This window comes from Carcharodon carcharias, chromosome 16 (assembly GCF_017639515.1).
Source record: "Carcharodon carcharias isolate sCarCar2 chromosome 16, sCarCar2.pri, whole genome shotgun sequence".
Taxonomy (NCBI): domain Eukaryota; kingdom Metazoa; phylum Chordata; class Chondrichthyes; order Lamniformes; family Lamnidae; genus Carcharodon; species Carcharodon carcharias.
Window position 1 is genome coordinate 72,096,228 of NC_054482.1, and position 22,564 is coordinate 72,118,791.

Here is a 22,564-nt window from a genome sequence, read left to right on the forward strand (position 1 = left end):
AGTGAGGCACCGAAGAAGCGCCATCACACCTTTACAAGCACAAACATACATTAGCACAGATACAATCACTTTGGCCGGTCTTTACACACGATTAGATAGGGTAACCCTGGGTGAGGAGCACAGTGCTAGTGTGCAGGAGGAGGTGTCAGAGCAAAGACAACTATGGGCAGTCCCCCTTGGAAGATGGAGGACAGCCACATTCCTGCTCAGCTGGGCACAGATGCAGCACCTCGGGAGTTATTGGAACAAAGGCTCTAACTAGACCAGCAGCAGCAGCTGATGTGTTGCCATATATCAGAATTCCCTGTGGCAATGTGGGGTCATGGGCAGACAATGGAGGAGTTCACCGAGTTCATTTGAGCCACCGTGGATCAGGACTTTGAGCACAGAGCTCCTTCATTGAGAGAGTGTCCAACCTTATGGAAAGCCGTAGAGAGTAGCATTTGGTGTCTATGCAGAAACTGTGCGCTGATGTGCATAAGATGCATGCCACGCTATGTAGCTGGACCAGTCAGTGGTGCTAATGGCACAGGGATGTCTGATGGTGATGCCAGTTGCACTCCAGCTGGTGGTCCCCTCCAGCCATCTAAGTCACTAGTTAAGGACTCGGGATGTCACCAAGAAGGATGAGGGCGCCAGCCCTCATGGGATGCTATCATCACTATCAGCCTCCATGGCCCCTCTGACAGAGGGAGCATCTGTGCAGCAGAGCCCAGTAACTGAGACTGACCCTGCAGTGATTCAGGTGCAGCAGCCTAAGGAGATGCCTTCATGAGTACCTTCACAATACGGACAACCACCAGGTGCATCTCAGCCACAAGTGGAGAAGTGAGCAGGCTGCCTCCACCTCCTCTGCGGTCACAGAAGTGGCCAAGCGCAGAGGCATTTGCATCACACAGAGCACTGAGTGGGTCAATGGTGTGCACTGTTTTCCTTTATGAGCACCATGTAAATGATTACATTTTAAGCTAGACGTGTGAGCCTCCTTTTGTAAATGGTGGGACAAGCAAAGCTGTATAAAGTGGTGAAAGAGATCAGGGTGCACCCAGAGTGTCAATGAAACCCCTGGGTAGGTGTGCATCCTTCATTGGTGGTAAAAGTTTACATGTTCCGGGCTGAGTCTTCAATGGAAATTTTAGCACAGACAACTCAAGTGTGTGTTCCATGCTATACCATTCACCCTGGGTTAGAGGGGTTCCGTTGAGACATGCCTGAATCTGATGATCCCTAACATTGATGGCATTCTAACAAGGTCGTTGAGCCATGCGTCAGACCCAGCCACCTCCCTGGGCAGCCAGGGAAGCGCTTATATTCTACATCTCCCCCTCCTCTTCCAGGATCTGCTGCTTCTCTTCCTTTGATGAGTCGTGTCCTCACCACACCTTTCTCAAGGGCCATGTTATGGAATGCACAGCAGTCCACCACAGTGAAGGATTCTCTTGCAGGTATGTCGTGCAGAGTGCCACCCAACCTGTCCTGGCATCTGAATCACACCTTCAGAATCCAGTTGCCCACTCAGTGGTAGTCCTGGAAACAGATAGCTCCAGTTGTATCATACCAGGGTCTTTGTCTGGGCTCACATAGGGGGTGAGTAACCATGTCTTCAAAGGATATCCCTTGTTCTGTAGAATCCATTCATGGAATTTCCAAGGGGCGGAGTGAGGACTGGACAGCTGAAGGACAGAGAGACTCATGATGGCTGCCAGGAAAGTGAGTATGAACATGCACGATGTTCTTGTTGTGGTTGCAGGCCAGCAGAATGTTGAGGGAGTGGAAGTCCTTTCTGTTGACGAATCTGACTGGGAGGTCAGTCAGTGCACTAACAGCCATGTGGATCCAACTGATGATGCCATGCAGCTGGGGTAGTTCAGCGATGGCGGTGAAACCAGATGCCGTTGGTGTCTGTGAGGCTGCGCATATCTGGAAATATGTGTACTGTCCAGCTCTGGCATCAGTGACTTGAGATGCAGTGGTGTACAACTGATGTGCCACCAAGGTCAGCAGCTGGTCCTTGGAAAAATCCAGAAGAGAAGAAATTCAAAGCCACAGTGACCTTAATGGCTACTGGCAAGGCATGGCAACTGTTGCTGCGGGGTGTGAAGCCTTTTGTGACAAGGGCAAATGCCTGACCATCTGCCACCAGTGTTGCTTTCACTTGCAGCATTGGTTCCTAGTCATCTCTAGGTAGTTCCGTCATCATCGATGGATCAGTGCTTAGGATATGGCTTCCTTCCCTCTCCTCGTACCTCTTTTCTGTCCTCCTGATGCTCACAACTCTGCTATTCCTTCAGAGGGTGTTGTTCCTCATCACCGCTGGAACCAAAATCTGAGAACCATGCCCCTTTGCAAGCTACTGCCTTCCTTGTGCTCGGGTGCCCCCCTCCCCCCAATGTGTTTGGAAGCCTTGCCCCTTTTTGTGCCCCATGATGCCATGAGGGTGACAACCCCCTGCACTACCTAAACGCTTAATGCCCACTCCCCCAGCCCCATTGGGATGAGCCAGTTGCTGGGCTCCCCCATCCCAATGGCTGAGTCCCCTTTGCTCTGTTCACCCTTTCTTGGAGTTCAGCTAATTCCCTGGGGCTGCCAAGACCGGCTCCCCACAATTGTGGGCCTGTATTCAGCTGGCCTACTCCAGACAACATGTGCAACCCGTGTGCCCTCGTGAAATTAAGAACATGACCCTTAACGAGCTGTCAATAAGCTCTTTAACAATCCTAATTGGCCCTTTTATTAGATCAGGCAGGATTGCGGGGCCACCCTACCCCTACTTGGTGAAACTGGCTGATGCTGTACATGGCATTGGGAAATAGGCATTTTTGACTGCTGCCTGCCTTCGCTCTTACCCCCAGTAAGACCTGAAAATTCAGCTCATGATGTTAACAAGAAACTGTATGTCAATCTTGAACGTTTTCCATTACAACAAGAGGGGAGACGTTAGAGAAATTGTGTTAGATGAAAGTGCATTTGGATTAAATCTTGTGTTAAAGATTTGTGATTTTTAGAAAAACAATTTCTTCTGCAAATTCCTGAAGCAGCTGGCTGGCATTGGCTTGTCATACTAGACAGACTCAGATCTCTTCTGTAAGGTCTGAACTTCTAATGGATGTATCTGTCTGTTTAACAACTGTGGGTTGGATTTTCCTGTGGGTTACAGGGTCCTGACGCTGGGACCAAATTAGATCCCGAGCCCACACATGCCGGTAGTGAGACCGGCGATGCAATCTTCTGGGAGGCAGATTCCTAATTGGCCACTCCCTCACTCGCTGTCCTATTAAGGATAGTGTGCAAATGTGCTACTGCCTCTATCAGAGAGCCAGCAACTCTGGAGCCTCTGCAGCTTTCCCCAACCTGGGAGAGGTGGTTGCTGCTGAGGGAGACCACGATGAAGCACCCTTGGAGACTTGGGGCGGAAACGTCTCAGATTTGCACTAAGTGCAGTTGCAGTGGCGGCTTTTCACATAGTATTGTCCCAAAACCCCACATTAATTATACATCCCAGGGAAATACGCCGTTTCCATGGCAGGCGGGCTCTCATTCGCTTGCCACTTCATTACCTCGCCGCTTCACCACGCAAGGCGCCACATTTAAAGTGTAGTCACGCGCAGACTTCTCAGTGCTTCCAGCCCAGGACTGCCGTATGGAAGACAAGATGGCCTTAAAGGACAAAAAGACTGCAGCTCCCTGCTTCGGTGACGCATCCCTTGAGCGCTTTTGAATGCCGTAGAGGCCCGTCATGATGTCTACCCTCCTCTGGCCACAGGATGGGCAGTTGCATCATCACCAATGCAGCATGGAAGGCAGTGACAGCGATGGTCAGCGCCAATGTCCTTCAAAAAAGGATAGCAACCCAGTGTCCCTCCAGGATGAATCATCTCATCCGTTCTGCCAGGGTAACTCGCTCTTCTCATCACTCTTAACACTCACAAATCCATCATACATCCACAGGGATCTCAGACCTCAAGGGAAAACACCACTAACTCTCACACACACCCTCACATCTCCAGCAGGTCAAAACCTCTCGAGCTTGTATACTCATCCTGTCCATAGCTCCACTCACCACACAAACGTTCCACACAGTGCCATGTGTCCTGCTTACACTCTCTCCATCTGTTTGCATGCAGGAGAAGCCTGCTCACATCACCAGGAAGAGGTCCCAGACCGGGGATGGAGTGGCCCGCATTGGGCCCCTCACTCATTTTGAGGAATGTGCCATCACGCTGACTGGTGAAGACATGGACCCATGCCTGCAGTGACAGTGAGGTTGGCAGCAAACATCCTCATGAGGATCCTGCACCACATCATCCCTCTCTCAACGCAAATGTGAGTGCTCTCTCTCATGCTTTTGACTCTGCTGCCATGAACTACTTGTATCTACTTTGGTTCACAGGGAGCTCTGCCAAGCAACTGACACCCTCAGCCAGCCAGTTCCTCAACTCCATCTAGGTCCTCACCTCCAGTCAAGAGGACACCTGCTCCATTGAAGAGTTGGAAATAAGCAGCCTGGAAGACCCATCGTGGCACTTACCCACACCCTGCACCGGTGCAGAGACACACCTTGGTGGAACCTAGATCTAGAGCAGGCTTGGGTTTACAGTCTGGTGGTCACTGCAAGGAAACGTGTCTTCAGCAGAGGGAGGCAGGTTCGGCCAACTCCCCAGCACTTGGACTGCTGGGAAACAGGTATCTGTGAGGTCCAAGTCAGATGACAAGCCTCTGGATTCGGCCTTCCAACTCATACTGGAGAGTCAGCAGAAGTGTGTGAGAACATCATGCAGAGCTGTTTGGAGCCCTTAACAGAATGGCATGCGGGTCGGAGGAGTGTATCCACCTGCTCTCTGATGAAGTAGCGTCCACATGTGCGGGTATGGAGATCTCCATGGGAAGGATGGCAGACACCATGGAGACCTTGGTCCAGCAGAACACGGAGATGTTGCAGACCTGCACTCCATCATGGGAGTCATGGATGAGTTCCATGAGAGGGCAACAGGGCACCTTGACACCCCTCCCAGTGCCCCTTCCCCTCAAGGAATCAGGCCAGGACTCCAGGGCACCCAAACAGAGGAGGAGCAGCAGCTGGACACCTCTGGGTCATCCACTCAGGAATCTCAGAGGCTGACCTCTCTTTCCGAGTCCCCTTTGCCTGTGAGCCCCTGAACTTCGTCCTCTGTCACGGCACAGGGAGCAGCTGGCCAGTGAGGACTCTAGAGGGAGAAGTGTGTGTGCGAACAGGGCCTTTCAGAGCCTTGTGCAAGCACTCTCCTATGTATGTGGATCCTTCACATATCATACTCACCTCAGTGTTCAGAGCATTTTGAATGCTGCCTGCTGGGGTTTGCTTTCAGTTGTCCACCTAAGCTGACCTGTATCTCCGCCCACCCAATAATCACACTCCCGTGTAGCACCCGATCTTGCCCACCACGACTGTCGTTTCATTTGCCACTTAGACGACATGGTCTTAATTTGGCTTTTCATAAGTTCCCCCATCTTTTATCTTCCCCCAGTCACCCATTTATTTTCCCCCATCATTGTTGATCCCTGGCATCACCTTCCACCTCCCCACTGTGACTTACCATCCACAACGCTCTTCCTTCGGGGATGTCCAGGTAAAGATGCACATTCCCTTCCTTCCCAAAAATCCCACCCCATCTACATTCACCTCTCCGACCTCCTCCTTCCCACCCCCAGGGTCCATGTCTGCCTCCGAGTCCCCAGCAACCACCCTCGCCATCCCTTCTACCGCTACAGTTGAACCCTCACCCTCCCACCCTACCACCTCACTCTGCCGTCAGTCATTCTCACAACTCCCTCGTTCTATATCCATCCTTAGTTCACTCCCCAGCAGGCAGTCATGGACTCATCAGAGCCTCCCTTGCACGTTCACCTGAACACCCCTCACCTCTGGACCCCCTCCCCCCCAGCTTGGAACCCCTTCACCCCTTCTCCCCCTCCCTCCATAACCCCCCCCCCCCCCACCAGACTCCATCCCCACTTAGTCCTTCCTCATTCCTTCAAACATCCTTAGTACTCTCCCCGCCGACTCCTTCCTTCAGCCTTAATTCTTCCTCCAACATTAGTCCTTCCCCCTTCCTGACTGCTTCCCCCACCCTTACTTCTTCGCCCAACCTTAGTCTCTCCCCTCTCCGCGCACTCCTTCCCCCCGTCCGAAATCCTTCCTACCTCCCTGGTTGCTATCTTCTCCCCTGTTACCCTTTCCTCCCCCTGTACTCCCTCCCTCCTCACAACTTATCCCCCCAACATCTTCATTCCCCCCTCCCAACTCTCCCCCACACCACCCCAGCAGCTTCATTTCCCCCCCAGTCCCAACCTCATCCCATCCTGACACCTTCATTCTCCCCCTCCCAACCTCACCCATCCTGATACCTCTCCCAAACACAGCTGGAGCTTTCTCTCCACCCCCTTGACCATCAACCATTGTGAGCATACCATCAACGGTGACTTTCCAACTTCTGTGGGCAGCTTCACTGTAGACCCATGTCCATGAGAATCCATCCAGCCGTGGACTTTCTTCCAGTGTGCTATTGCTGTCAGACTCCAGCATCTCCTGCTCCTTGGATGTCCATGACGTGAGCAAGGCCCTGGCGGTAAGTCCCAACTTCTGCACATCACGCTTGTCAAGACGTGCTCCGCACCAGCGTGCAATCACACTGACGTGGACGGACGATCAAGAGGTCGGGGGGGGGGGGGCGGTGATTCTGGCAGATTGACCTTATAATGATAAACAGATGCATTACAATGAGGTTCCTGACATTCGATGGTGGGAAACGCGGCCCGCCATTAACAGGCTGAGCAGGTGATTGCAAACTGGTTTCACAACGTCGCAAAACTAATTTTTGGCCTTCTCACCATATCGTCCATTCACACTGCTGAGCACACCCGACGCCAGTGGGCACGGAAGGTTCTGCCCATGGATATAAATAAATATTTGTGAGGGCCAAAGCTGATAAGAGTCTAAGAACAGAAGAGAAACCCCTTCAGTGGAATTGTTTGGACTGCCGGGGCCTTTCCAGTCCCTGGCTCTGGAATTAGGGCATGGAACCTCCAGCCCTTAGCTGGCAGCCTCCACATGTGGTAGGATGCTGCTCCGCTGACAGCAGAATGCCAGCAAGGCCACAAAAATTACCTCTAATTGGCCTTAACAATATTAATTGGCTGCCAACCTCCATGCCTGCCACCACAGGGTTGGAAAAATTCGGCTTTATATATATTCCATATCTGTAAGTAGGTAAAACAGTTTATGTCATGTCCTAAGTCTTTACTGCAGAATTTTTCAACCATGGCACCATGAGACAAGCGAGTTTTTTTTTGAATGTTGAACTAGTGAACCTAATGTAAACCAGGAGTAAAGAAGAGGTATGATGTAATGGCCTGTAATAACTCTTAGCAAAGATTTTGGGGGAAAATTTGTTCGCGATCACCATTTCAAGTGGCCTGCCTGGTTTTCTTCAGTGATGTCAATGAGGAACACCGTGCAGGTAACAGCCCATGGCGCTGTCTGCCTCTGGGAAATTGATGTGGTCTGCATAGCCTCATAGCTATGCAAACAAATTTTTCCTATTTAATGTCTAGAACACTCATTCCTTGGCACAGTCAAAAACTCCAACTGACCTCCATAGCATATTCTTTAATAATGAAACTGAGTTTAACCTGTTCTGTCCCTTTAACATTACTGTTCAGTATATTAGGCAATCGTGGCTTCTGCTAATCTTCTGAGATCAATTAGAGGACAATTGTACCTGTTTGTTTCTGATTTCCCATCAGAAGAACCCAACAAAAAATGGTCATTTTTTTTCAGCATCTGTAACAAAGTGCAATGGGCATACTTTCATTTCAGTTTTAGGTATATTTAAAAAAAACAAGGGAATGATCTGTTTACCTCAACTGTCTTCCAGGTGTTTCCAGAGGAGTTGGATTCATTCGTTTTGATAAAAGGATAGAAGCAGAGGAAGCAATCAAAGGACTGAATGGACAGAAACCTTCCAGTGCTACAGAACCAATTACTGTGAAATTTGCCAATAATCCAAGCCAGAAGACAAGCCAAGCACTACTTTCGCAGTTGTATCAGTCACCTAGCAGACGTTATCCTGGGCCACTGCATCACCAGGCTCAGAGGTTCAGGTAATAACAAAGTACATATCTTAATCTCAGCAACTTTCAGGTGTCTTGTATTTTATATAGATTGTTTTGTAAATAAAATTAATGTCTTAAACTAAATTAATCATGTTAACCATCATTTCCATGCAAAATTGATTTTGTTTGAAATATAAAACTGAAATGTTTATGATTTAATTTGAGCTTCCTAATCACAATATTGCACCCAGTATAAACTGCAGTTTTATAATAGACTTTATCCTGGTTCATAATTCACATAAAAGTTTAATTAAAATGTGTATTTTGGCCAGAAAATGGTACTTTAGGCATACCAATTTAAAATAGAGAAGGTGGAAATGTAAAGAAAAAGGATACACTATCATAAAAATTAAATTAGGAAATCAAAGTTTAGAACACTGAACGCAAATGTATCTTTAATTCAGAAGGAGAGGTTAAGAATTTGCTTTTCTATAGCCTGTACTCCTCTCCTTGTTTCATTAGATCCGCTGAGTAAATCTAACTATTATCATAAAGTTCAAACATTGGCAGACTCCTATCTCACCTTCCTATCATTGCCCTGGGAAAACGTTGAGATATAGGAGTGTCCAAACAAGTTGCTAGTGAGATTTGAACATCCCCTCCTTCAGATAAGACAATCTGAGGGGCGTGGGGGCTAGACAACAAGGTGGTAAAGGTCCAAAAGGCTAGTTGCAGGGATCCTTCAATCGGAAGGATCAATCTTCTGGATGCTTTCCTGCAGCAGGAGCCAAAAGATCCTCAGGCCATTATGAAAGCTTTACGTCTTCTGTTTCCAATTCCCAGCAGGAAGTCCTGCCGGAGGAGTGTGTCTGTACTAAAGATACAAACCAGGCCATGTTAATGCCCTAGCCCACCAAATTTGGAGAGACAGCTGTGGTGGGATTTGAACCTGTATCCCCAGAGTATTAGTCCGGGCTCCAGATTGCTAGCCCAGTGACATTATCAGTATGCCACCGTCTGTCCCTCCATATAAAACTTATTTTTGTAGCCATTATCTGTATCCTCTCTACTCCTATGGTCTTTGTAACAGACAAGACCGATTACAACTGTTTCCTGTATCTTTCGCCACCTACACCACCTTACCTCCTTCCAATTCAATTTCGTCCTGTGTCTGTATCCCAACTGCACAGTTTTTGGTCTTCCATTCACCACGATACTTCTGCAGGCTACAATCTGCTCACCCACTCTCTAACCTACACCTCCATATCCGTAGCAACACTTTTACTCACTTCCATCCTGGTCAGTCCTCCTGGTATAGACCCAACCTTTGATTCTTCATCTTCAAGGGGTGCAGAGAAGTACAAGGGAGTTAGCCATCCATCATCTGATCTGACTGGATTACTGGATTACATTAATTCTCACACACTGCCAAAACTGCACACTAGTCCAGGATATCCCTGGAGGGCAAAGGTAACCACTGACTTTTTCTACACTACCAGCTATCTTCTTAAATCTCTCTCCCTTCCCCTTCCACCTCCCCTTCAGCAAGTCTGAGGAACTTGAAGACTTCTTTATCACTATCAATCTCCTCCCTTTTTTTTATGCCTATGCCTTCAATTCACCTCTTTGCCCAGTTTCTCTTTTGATCCCCTTTGCCCTCTCTAAGCTCATTTTATCCATGAGACCCATCTTCTACTACCCAAGACCCCTTCCCTGCAAAACTACTGCGCACCCAACATCCTTTTTAGACCCAATGCTAACTGACAATATGAATGGTTTCCTCTCCTCGGTTGGTGTCCCCATCCTTTCAAAATACCTGTTAACCCTTTCCTCAAAAAAACATACTTAACCTCTCTGTCTTTGCAATTTACCAGTCTATCTCCCTTGTTACTGCAAAGCTCTTGCCATCTCCTAAATCTGTGCACATTTTTCCTGCAACTCTAAGTTTGAATCTATCTAATCAGGTTTACACACTTAGAAGAATGCTGATTCACTAACTATATCCTCTGCGACTTTGACCCTTCTTGTTATCCTAAATCTTTCTATAACCTTTGACACAGTCAACTCCACCATCCTCCTCCAATGCCTCATTCCCCTGATGTCTAGCTCAGAGGTATTACCTTTTCTTGTTTCTGCTGTTACCTATCTGATCATAGCCAGAGCATTGCCAGCAATGGCTTCTCTTACTAACATCCTTACCAAGGATTTGTCCTTGAGCTTCTCTGTGATGACACTGTGCAGAACCTTCTGCTCTTAGAATATGAGCTGAGTCAGGACCATTTTCAGGTCCCAAACCTGGTCTGACTGTCAGGCGTCCGTCTGCAAAATCTTCGTCTGCGGTCTCCTCTACATTGGAGAGACCAAATGCAGACTGGGTGACCGCTTTGCGGAACACCGTCGGTCTATCCGCAAGCATGACCCAGACCTCCCTGTCACTTGCCATTTCAACACACCATCCTGCTGTCATGCCCACATGTCCGTCCTTGGCCTGCTGCAATGTTCCAGTGAAGCTCAACACAAACTGGAGGAACAGCGCCTCATCTTCCGACTACGCACTTTACAGCCTTCCGGACTCAATATTGAGTTCAACAACTTCAGATCATGAACTCTCTCCTCCATCCCCACCCACTTTCCGATCCCCCTTTTTTCAATAATTTATCATTTTTTAAAAATATATTTTTCTTTTCCCACCTATTTTAAAATTTATTTTGATCTATTGTTTTATCTCCATCTTTTAGCCCATTTCGATCCCTTCCCACCACCCCACCCCCGCTAGGGCCATCTGCCACTTGTTTGTCCTTCTTGCAACCCTTAATGCCCCATTAGCACATTCCTTAGATAATATCATCACCGTCAACACCCCTTTGTCCGTTTGTCTATGACATCTTTGACAATCTCTTCTTTGCCTCCACCTATCACTGGCCCTCTATCCAGCTGTACCTGTCCCACCCCCCTCTACCAGCTTATATTTCACTTCACTTCTCTATTTCCTTAGTTCTGATGAAGAATCATACGGACTCAAAACGTCAACTGTATTCCTCTCCGCAGATGCTGTCAGACCTACTGAGTTTTTCCAGCTATTTTTGTTTTTGCTCCTAACTATTCTAATCCATTTTCCAGCACTAGGCCCATAGCCTTGTATGCCATGGCATCACAAGTGCCATGTGGTTGACTCTTAAATGCCTAGTAAGCCACACAGTTGTATCAATCTGCTACACAGTCACAAAATACGAATGAAACCAGGCGGACCACCTGACATCGACCTAGGCACCGGAAACGACAATGGCAATCCCAGCCCTGTCAACCTTACAAAGTCCCCCTTACTAAAATCTGGGGGCTAGTGCCAAAATTGGGAGAGCTGTCTTACAGACTAGTCAAGCAATAGTCTGACATAGTCACCCTCACTGAATCATATCTTACAGATAATGTCCCAGACGCCACCATCACCATCCCTGGATATGTCCTGTGACACTGGCCATCTATCCTGCCAGTGGGACAGGACATAGCCAGCAGAGGTGGCGACACAGTGGTATACAGTTGGGAGTTGCCCTGGGAGCCCTCAACATCAACTCTGGCCCCCACTAAGTCTAATGGATCAGGTCAAACATGGACAAGGAAACCTCCTGCTGATTACCACATACCGCCCTCCCTCAGCTGATGAATCAGACTCCATGTTGGACACCACTTGGGGGAAGCACTGAGGGTGGCAATGGCGCAGAAGTACTCTGGGTGAGGGGCTTCAATGTCCATCACCAAAGGGTGGCTCGATAGCACTACTACTGACCGAGCTGGCCGAGTCCTAAATGACATAGCTGCTAGACAGGGTCTGCGGCAGATGGTGAGGGAACCAACAAGAGAGAAAAACATACTTGACCTCATCCTCACTAACCAGCCTGCCACTGACAGTATTGACAGAAGTGACCACCACACAGACCTTGTGGAGACAAAGTCCCGCCTTCACACTGAAGATACCCTCCATCGTGTTGTGTGACACTACCACCGTGCTAAATGGTATAGATTTCGAACAGATATAACAACTCAAGACTGGGCATCCACGAGGCACCATGGGCCATCAGTAGCAGCAGCAGAATTGTACTTGAACACAATCTGTAACCTCATGGCCCAGCATACTCCCCGCTCTACTATTAACATCAAGCCAGGAGGCTTAACCCTGGTTCAATGAAGAGTGCAGGAGAGCTTGCCAGGGGCAGCACCAGCATACCTAAAAATTAGGTGTCAACCTGGTTGAACTATAACACAGGACTACTTGCATGCCAAGCAGCATAAGCGGCAGGTGATAGACAGATTTAAGCAATCCCACAATCAACGGATCAGATCTAAGCTCTGCAGTCCTGCCACATCCAGTCATGAATGGCGGTGAACAATTAAGCAACTCACTGGAGGAGGAGGCTGCTCAAGTATCCCCATCCTCAATGATGGGGGAGCCCAGCACATCGGTGCAAAAGATTAGGCTGAGGCATTTGTTACAATCTTCAGCCAGAAGTGCTGAGTAGATGATCCATCTCGGCCTCTTCCGGAGGTCCCCAGCATCACAGATGCCAGTCTTCAGCCAATTCGGGTCATTCCACGTGATATCAAGAAATGGTTAAAGGCATTGGATAGTGCAAAAGTTATGGGCCCTGACGATATTCCGGCAATAGTACTGAAGACTTGTGCTCCAGAACTTGCCGGCCCGGAGCCAGACTGTTCCAGTACAGCTATAACACTGGCATCTACCCCGGCTATGTGGAAAATTGCCCAGGTATGTCCTGTACACAAAAAGCAGGATAAATCCAACCTGGTCAGTTACCTCCCCATCAGTCTACTCTTGGTCATCAGTAAAGTAATGGAAGGGGTCATCAACAGTGCTATCAAGCAGTGCTTGCTAGCAATGACCTGCTCACTGATGCCCAGTTTGGGTTCCGCCAGGGTCACTCAGCTCCTGACCTCATTACATCCTTAGTTCAAACATGAACAAAAGAGCTGAACCGCTGAGGTGAGGTTAGAGTGACTGCCCTTGACATCCCTTGAATGAATTTTAAAAATCTGACGTTTCTGGCCGTACATGGAAGGAGACATTGCTGGATCTGGCTCTGGGAAATGAGGTGGTTCAAATGGATCAAGTGTTAGTAGGGGAACATTTATGGACAGTAATCATAATATCGTAAGGTTTAGGTTAGTTATGGAAAAGTACAAGGAGCAACCCAGAGTAAAAATAATCAATTCAGGGAGGGCTAACTTCAATGGCTAACTTGAACAGATTTGGCCCAGGTAAATTAAAATCAAAATTGGCAAGAAAACTCTAAAGGAACAATAGACTGCTTTTCCAGAGGACCTAGTTGGGTTCCACGGCAGTGTTGGTGGAGGAGTTACGCACTCGGAAGACAACAGCTGGCTCCTGCCAGGCAGTGGATTATCTGGAAAGGGCATTTCTGTTCCCTTCAAACACACATGAGGAAGGCAATGGGAAACCACCTCATGCTTCCCTTTTCCCTAGTCAAATATGGTTCAGGCAAACAATCCTTATCAAGACAACAACACCACTCATGTCAACACCTTGCTTGGTGTGGATGTCCATGAACTGCAGGTGGATCCGGACCATAAAACACTAAAGACCCACTTAATCAGAACTCCAACAACAAGGTCATCCACTGTTGTGATGATTGAAAAGCTTGGAAGACTATTTGACATGGCACTTAGATAATAACAGCGGGTTTGGGAACAGTCAAGGTACATTCAAGGGGGATATGTAGGCCAAACACATTCAGAGCTCTCTGGTGACGAAAGAGAAAGAGGGTAATATGACATACAAAAAAGGATGCCTATGACAGATGTGAGATTGGTAATACAAGTGAGAACCAAGCTGAATATGGAATGTTCAGAGGGAAAGTAAAAAAAGGAAATATGAGAAGCAAAGAGAGTGTGAGAAGAGTCTGAGAGCTACCATGTTAAGAAATCCTAAAAGCCTTCTATAGGCATATAAATAGTAAAAGGGTGTCAAAAGGAAGACTGGGGCCGATTAGGGACCAAAACGGGAATTTGCGTATGGAGGCGGAGGCAGAAGTAATATGAGTACTTTGCATCTGTTTTATCAAGCAAGTCATAGTGAATGAGGGGGTAGTTGAGACATTGGATGGGCTAGAAAATGATAACGAGGAGGTATTAGATAAGCTGGTTGCACATAAAGTTATTAAGCCAGGTCAGATGCATCCAAGAATAAGGGGGATAGTAAGGAGGAAATTGAGGAGACACTGGCCATGATCTTCAGATCCTCCTGAGACACAGGTATAGTGGCAGAGGACTAGTGACTTGCAAATGTTGCACCCTTGTGTGAACAAGGGTGCAATATCAACTCTGTAACTACAGTCATGTCAGTTTAACCTCAGTAGTGGGAAAGCTTTTAGAAACAATGGCAGGGATTTTCCAGCCACGACACTGGCGGGCACCATCGCAAGTGGGACAGGAAAATTTGAAGAACCATTGACTTTCATCGACTCTATAAAAAAAAAATTTCCCATCCCACCCGCCATGATGCCTGTCAGGGCCGGAAAATCCCACCCAATAACTTGGAACAAAATTAACAATCACTTGGACAGATGTGGATTAATTAAGGAAAGCCAGCACAGATTTACTAAGGGCAAATCATGTTTAACTAACTTGATTGAGGTTTTTGATAAGAGACGGTTGATGAGAGAAATACATTTGATATGGTGTACATGAGCTTCCAAGAGGCATTCCAAAAGTGCCATATAACATGCCTGTTAGCAAAGTCCATGGAATAAAAGGGATAGTGGCTGCATGGATATGAAGTTGGACGAGTGACAGGAAACAGTAGTGGTGAATGGTTGTTTTTTAGACTGGAGGAAGGCACACATGGGTTCCCTAGAGCTCGTAGGTATTAGACCCACAGGTTTTCTTGATCTGTATTAATGACCAAGACTTGGGTGTGCAGGACACAATTTCAAAATTTGCAGATAATACAAAACTTAGAAATATTGTGAACTGTATGGAGGGTACTGATAGACTTCAAGATGACAAAGGTGGAATGAAAGGATATGTGGCAAATGAGATTTAATGCAGCAAAGTGTGAAGTGATACATTTTGGCAGGAAGAGCAAGGAGAGGTTATATAAAATGAAGGATACAATTCTAAAGGAGATGCAGCAGCAGAGGGACCCTGGGGGTATATGTGCATAAATCATTGAAGGTGGCAGGGCAGGTTGAGATAATGGTTAATAAGACATACAGGATCCTGGGTTTAGTAAATAGGAGCATACAGTACAAAAGCAATGAAGTTATATTGAACCTTAATAAACTTTTACAGAGGAAATTCTCCATTTCCTGTCACTCAGCCAACTTTGTTTCCATGCAGCCACTGTTCATTTTATTCCATGGGCTTTAACTTTGCCGACAAGCTTGTTATAGGGCACTTTATCAAATGCCATTTAGAAGTCTGAGTACACAACATCAACTGTATTACCCTCATGAACCCTCTCTGTTATATTATCAAAAAACTCAATCCAGTTATTTAAACATGATTTGCCCTTCGTAAATGCATGCTGGCTTTCCTTAATTAATCCACATCTGTCCAGCTGACTGTTAATTTTGTCCTGACAAAATTAAATTTGAGATTCTGCCTTAACTAGAGTATTGTAATTCTGGACACCACACTTAGGAAGAATGTAAAGGCATAAGAAAGGGTGCAGAAAAGATTTAAGAACATGCTTCCAGGGTTGAGGGACTTTAGCTACATGGATAGAATTGGAGAAACTGAAGTTGTTCTCCTTAGAAAACAGGAGGTGAGAGTTGATAGAGGTGTTCAAAATGATGAGTGGTGTCGACAAATTAGGTAGGGAGAAGCTATTCCTGTTGGCAGAAAGGCTGACCAGAGGACACTGATTCAAATCAATTGGCAAAAGACGCAACTGTGATGTGAGTGGTTAGGATCTGGAATGCACTGCCAAAGTGTGGGGGAAGCAAATTGAATCATGACTTTCAAAAGAGAATTGGATAATTATCTGAAGAGAAACGATTACAAGGCTAAATGGAAACAATGGGGCAGTAGGGCTAGGTGGGTTGCAGAAAGCTGGCACATGACAGGCCGAATTCACTCCTGTGCTGTAACCATTTTTTGATTCTATGGCCATACTAACCCAGTGCTGTCCTGGTTGACCACCTATCCTTCACTCTCCATAAATTTCAACTAAACTCTGCTACTTGTATTCCTTCCCGCAACAAATGCCATTCACTCATCACTCTTGGCCTTGCTGGCCTACATTGGCTCCCAGTCCTCCAACACCTGAATTAAAAATTCTAATTTTTTTCTTTAAATCACTTCATGGCCATTTCCCTGTTTTTTTTTATTTATTCATTCTTGGGATATGGGCATTGCTGGCTAGACCAGCATTTATTACCCATCCCTAATTGCCCTTGAGAAGGTGGCGGTGAGCTGCCCTCTTGAACCACTACAGTCCATGTGTTGCAGGAACACCCACAGTGCTTTTAGGAAGGGAGTTCCAGGATATTGACCCAGCAACAGTGAAGGAACCGCAATAAAGTTCCAAGACAGGACCATGTGTGGCTTGGAGGGGAACTTGCAGGTGTTGGTGTTCCCATGTATCTGCTGCCCTTGACATTCTAGGTGATGGAGGTCATGGGTTTGGAAGGTGCTGTTAAAAGAGCCTTGGTGAGATTCCATTGTGCATCTTACATATAGTACACACTGCTGCCACTCTGCGTCAGTGGTGGAGGGAGTGAATGTTGAAAGTAGTAGATGGGAAGCCAGTCAAGCAGGCTGCTTTGCCCTGGATGGTGCCCAGCTTCTCGAGTGTTGTTGAAGCTACACTCATCCAGGAATGTGGAGAGCCTTCCATCACACTCCTGACTTGTGCCTTGTAAATGGTGGCTTTGAGGAGTCAGGAAGTGAGTTACTCGCCACAGAATTTCCAGCCTCTGACCTGTGTAAGTGCCCCTTGATAGCACTGTCGGTGACACCTTCCATTGCTTTGCTGATGATCAAGAGTAGACTGATTGGGCAGTAATTGGCCAAGTTGGATTTGTCCTGCCTTTTGTGGAGATGACATACCTGGGCAATTTTCCACATTGCCGGGCGGATACCAACGTTGTAGCTGTACTGGAACAGTTTGTCTCAAGACGCAGCTAGTTCTGGAGCACTAGTCTTTAGTACTGTTGCCAGGTTGTTGTCTGGGCCCACGGCCTTTGCAGTATCCAGTGCATTCAGCCGTTACTTGATATCATGTAGAGTGAATCAAATTGGCTGGAGACTGGCAACTATGATGCTAGGAACCTCAGGAGGAGGCCGAGACGGATCATCCACTTGGCACTTCTGACTAATGTTGAGTGCAAATGCTTCAGCCTTGACTTTTGCACTGATGTGCTGGGTTCCCCTATCATTGAGAATGGAGATATTTGTGGATCCTCCTCGGTAGTTATTTAATTGACCACCACCATTCACAACAGGTTGTGGCAGGACTATAGAGCTTAGATCTGAACAGTTGGTTGTGGGATCGCCTAGCTCCATCCATTGCATGCTGCTTCTGCTATTTGGCAGGCATGTAGTCCTGGATTGTAGCTTCACCAGTTTGACACCTTATTTTTAGGTATGTCTAGTGCTGTTTCTAGCATGCATTCCTACACTCTTCATTGAACCAATTCCCCAGCTTGATGGTAATGGTAGAGTGGGGATATGCCATGCCATGAGTTTACAGATTGTGGTCGAATACAATTCTGCTGATGGCCGACAGCACCCCCTGGATGCCCAGTTTTGAGCTGCTAGATCTCTTCAAAATCTACCCCATCTAGCACGGTCGTCATGCCACAAAACACAATGGAGGGTATCCTCTATGTGAAGGCAGGACTTCATCACTTCACTTTGTTGTGGTCACTCCCACCAGTACTGTCGTGGAGATGCATCTGCAGCAGATTTGTGAGGGTAAGGTCAAGTAGGTTTTTCCCTCTTGTTGGTTCCCTCACCACCTGCCCTTGAGGACTAGGCCAGTAATGGTGGTACCAAGCCTCTCTTCATAAAGGATGTTGAAGTCCTCCACTCAAAGTACATTCTGTGCCCTTGCTACCCTCAGTGCTTCTTCCAATTAATGTTCAACATTGAGGAGCACTGATTCATCAGCTGAGAGGAAGGGTGGCAGGTGGTAATCAGCAGGACGTTTCCTTGCCCATGTTTGACCTGATGCCATGAGACTTCATGGAGTCCGGAGTCAATACTGAGGACTCCCAGAGCAACTCCCTTCTGATTGTATACCACTGTGCCTCCACCTCTGGTGGGTCTGTCTTGACAAAGCTGGATTTGCTGTTGTCATTTCTGATGCCTAGGTGGATGCCGAATGGTCTGTCTGGTTTCATTCTTTTTAGACTTCATAGCAAATAGAACGCCATTTGCTAGGCCAGTTTAGAGGGCATTTAAGAGTCAACCACATAGCTGTGGATCTGGAGTCACACACTGGCCAGACCAAGCAAGGATGGCAGATTTCCTTCCCTAAAGGACATTAGTGAATCAGATGAGTTTTAACGACAATCGACAATAGTTTCAAGGTCACCATTACTGAGAGTAGACATTTTTTTGTAACTACAGATTTATTAATTGAATTTAAATTCCACCGACTGCCTTTTTAAAATTAATTTACTGGATATGGGCATCACTGGCTAGGCCAGCATTTATTGCCCATCCCTAATTGCCCTTGAGAAGGTGGTGGTGAGCTGCCACCTTGAACCTCTGCAGTCCACGTGATGCAGATACACCTACAGTGCTGTTAGGGAAGTGAAAGGAACAGCGATGTATTTCCAAGTCAGGATGGTGAGTGGCTTGGAGGGAAACTTGCAGGTGGTGGTATTCCCATGTGTCTACTGCCCTGGTCCTTCTAGATGGTAAGGGTCATAGATTTGGAAGGTGCTATCTAAGGAGCCTTGGTGAGTGTCTGCAGTGCATCTTGTAGGTGGTACACACTGCTGCCACTGTTTGCCAGTGGTGGAGAGAATGAATGTGTGTGGAAGAGGTGCCAATAAAGTGGGCTGCTTTGTCCAGGATGGTGTCAAGCTTTTTGAGTGTTGTTGGATCTGCACTCATCCAGGCAAGTGGACACTATTCCATCACACTCCTGACTTGTGCCATGTTAGATGGTGGGCACAGTTTGGGGAATCAGGGGGTAAGTTACTCGCCACAGGATCCTTAGTCTCTGACCTGCTCTTGTAGGCACAGTATTTATATGGCTAGTCCAGTTCAGTTCTTGGTCAAGAGTAATCCCTGGGATATTGATAGTGGGGGCTTCAGCAATGCAAATGCCATTGAATGTCATGGGGTGATGGTTAGATTCTCTCTTGTTGGAGATGGTCATTGTCCAGCACTCGTGTGACATGAATGTTACTTGCCACTTGTCAGCCCAAGCCTGGATATTGTCCAGATCTTGCTGCATTTGGATATGGACTGTTTCAGTATTTGAGGAGTCGCGAATGATGCTGAACATTGTGCAATCATCAATGAGCGTCCCCAATTCTGACCTTATGATAGAAGGAATGTCATTGATGAAGCAGCTGAAGATGGTAGGACACTACCCTGAGGAACTCCTGCAGTGATGTCCTGGAACTGAGATAATTGACCTTCAACAACCACAACCATCTTCCTTTTGTGCTAGGTATGACTCCAACCAGAGGAGGGTTTTCCCTCTGATTCTCATGACTCCAGTTTTGCTAGGGCTCCTTGATGCCACACTCAGTCAAATACTGCTTTGATGTCAAGAGCAGTCATCCCACCTCACTTCTGGAATTCAGCCCTTTTGTTCATGTTTGAACCAAGGCTATAATGAGGTCAGAAGCTGAGTGATCCTGGCGGAACCCAAACTGAGCGTCAACAAGCAGGTTATTGCTAAGCAAGTATCGCTTGATAGTGGGATGTAAACCGGTGTCCCTAGTCTATTAACCTGTGCCTCTGGATTACTATTTGATTGACGTTACCACTACATCACCATCTCCGCTTTTAATATTTTCCACCCCTTTAACCACAACTCCCTCTGTTCCTCCAATTCTGGCCTTTTGTGTACCCTTTCTCCAAGTTGTTTAGGCTCCACAACCTTAAATTCTGTCTGAATATCTCCTCTCATCCTTAAAGATCTTTCATAAACCCACCTCTTTGCCCAAACATTTAGTCATCCCTCCTAGTATTTCCTCCTTTGGCTCGGCATTCATTTTTTCTGGTAACCAATCCATGAAACACACATGGGATATTTATCTATGTTAAAGGGAATGTATAAATGCAAGCAGTTGTTCTTGCTGAAGACCCTAGGTTGCATTTTATATTGCATAAGTGATTGATCTGACAACCCCCAGAAGCAACAAGTTCAAGATTGACCCATGGTCAATGCCTCACATGGAATACAGTACATTTTCGACAGCTCTTACTTATCCTGCTTACAGCACAATAAGTAATTTTCAAAATAAGTTTGTTTTGTGTAAGACTTGTATTGATGCATTGAGAATTTTATCATCAAGGTACTATCTCATCCAAGAGATTGTGTAAAATGTGCTAAAACCAGCGGTGAAAAATTGAAGGTTTTCTTAGATTTAAGGCCTGGCATTTTATAGCATTTCAACATAAAAATGTTGTCGTAGCTGTAATAAATAAACTATACCTGAAAACCTGTTTTCAAATTTATACATGGGAAGTGAATCGCAAATATTACATAATTATGTTTAATGCTAAAACGCTTTTAATTTGAGGGAATAGGACAGATGCCTATGACATCATCTGCTTGAAACCCAGACAGTTTTTAACTTATGTGCCTCATTTCAATGTGGTTAACGGGCTCACTGCTCAATTATATCGGGAAACATTCAGTCTGTCATTAATGTGGAAGTTGGCTGAATGATTTCATTGTTCTTCAATGCATGGTTACAGGAATGGGAAAGGATGCAATGGTGAAGTTAATGCAGAGAAACTTTGTGTAAGATTTTAGGATGGGACAATAAGCAGGTAAACCAGAATCACTGAGCAATTAACTGATCCCTTGAGACTCTTGCTGCAGGGCATTGCCCTCCTTCTGAAGGTACCTTGCCTTCATCCTGATCATCTTTGTCCAAGGTGGAATGCTGCTGTTGCTCTGCTTCCTTCAAATGCAACCTCTCTATAAAGCAGCATACAGCATACTACGGTGATGTGGGAAATCTTTCCTAGGACATATTGTCGGTGAGCCCAAACTTGTTATGACTCCTAAATCTCTGTTTCAGTAGCCCTGTGGTATGCTTGGTAATCAGCCAGATGGTCCCCGACTGTGATCAAACCTTTGTTGCTCAGCCATGGTGAGGTAACAGATGGGTGTCATGAGCCATGTTTGTAGAGTATATCCTTTGTTCCCCAACAGCTATGATGTCAGATTGGTGAAAGAACCAAATATTGGGGTGGTTGAATATTAAAGGATACAAATATTATGACAACTGCATATGGGAACTTTGTGAATTTGTTTCTGTGGTCAGGGACCAGCTGGGTGTTAATAGAACCGTTCAAGAACACTGCTGACTAGTGCTATGATAGGATACAGTCAATAATGCACTAGAAGCAAAGAAAGCCAGCCACTGATGCAATCTCTGAACTCACTTGTGTTGTCTATTGACATTGGTGACCTTTTTGGGAACATAGGAGCTGGAGTAGACCATTCAGTCCGTCAAGTTTGCTCCGCCATTTGAACAGATCATGGCTGATCATCTACCTCTATGTCATTTTTCCCCACTATTCCCAAATCAATGATGTCATCAGAATCCAGCAGTCTAGTGACTTCTGTCTTGAACATGCTCAAAGATTGAGCTTCCACAACCCTCTGAGGTAGAGAATTCAAAAGATTCACCACCCACTGAGTAATAAGAAATTCTTCCTCATCTCAGTCTTAAATGGCCTGCCCCTTATTCTGATGGTGTCACTGATTCTAGAGTCACCAATCAGTGGAAACATCCTAGCTACAGCTACCCTGTGAAACTCTGTAAGAATTTTGCATGTTTCAATGAGATCACCTCTCATTCTTCAAAACTCTAGAGAATACAGGCCCAGTTTCCAAGGCATTAATCTAGTGAACCTCCGTTACACTCTCTCAATGGCAAATATATCCTTGCTTAGAAAAGGAGACCAAAACTAAACACAATACTCCAGTCTCACCAAGGCTCTATACAATTGCAGCAAGTCATCTTTATTCCTGTACTCAAATCCCCTTGCGACAAAGGCCAACTAAGGCCATTTGCCTTCCTAATTCTTTGCTGCACCTGCAAGGTGGCTTTTAGTGACTCATGAACAGGGACACCCAAGTCCCTTTGGACATCAACACTTCCCAACCTCTCACCATTTTCTACCAAAGTGGATAACCCCACACTTATTCACATTATGTTCCATCTGCCATGTTCTTGCCCACTCATTTAGCCTGTCCAAATGCCCTTGAAGCCTCCTTACATCCTCCATACAA

At 46.4% G+C, this 22,564-nt stretch overlaps 1 protein-coding gene across 8 annotated transcripts in view; it reads left to right on the forward strand.

The window, feature by feature from the left end:
* Positions 1 to 22,564, forward strand: part of elavl4 (ELAV like neuron-specific RNA binding protein 4) — a 129,278-nt gene that overhangs the window by 98,231 nt on the left and 8,483 nt on the right. For all 8 annotated transcript variants that reach the window (XM_041208734.1, XM_041208737.1, XM_041208735.1 and 5 more), the window contains one exon: positions 7,914 to 8,139. In XM_041208734.1, coding sequence (XP_041064668.1) covers positions 7,914 to 8,139 — 226 coding nt within the window. The remainder of the gene's footprint in view (positions 1 to 7,913; positions 8,140 to 22,564) is intronic.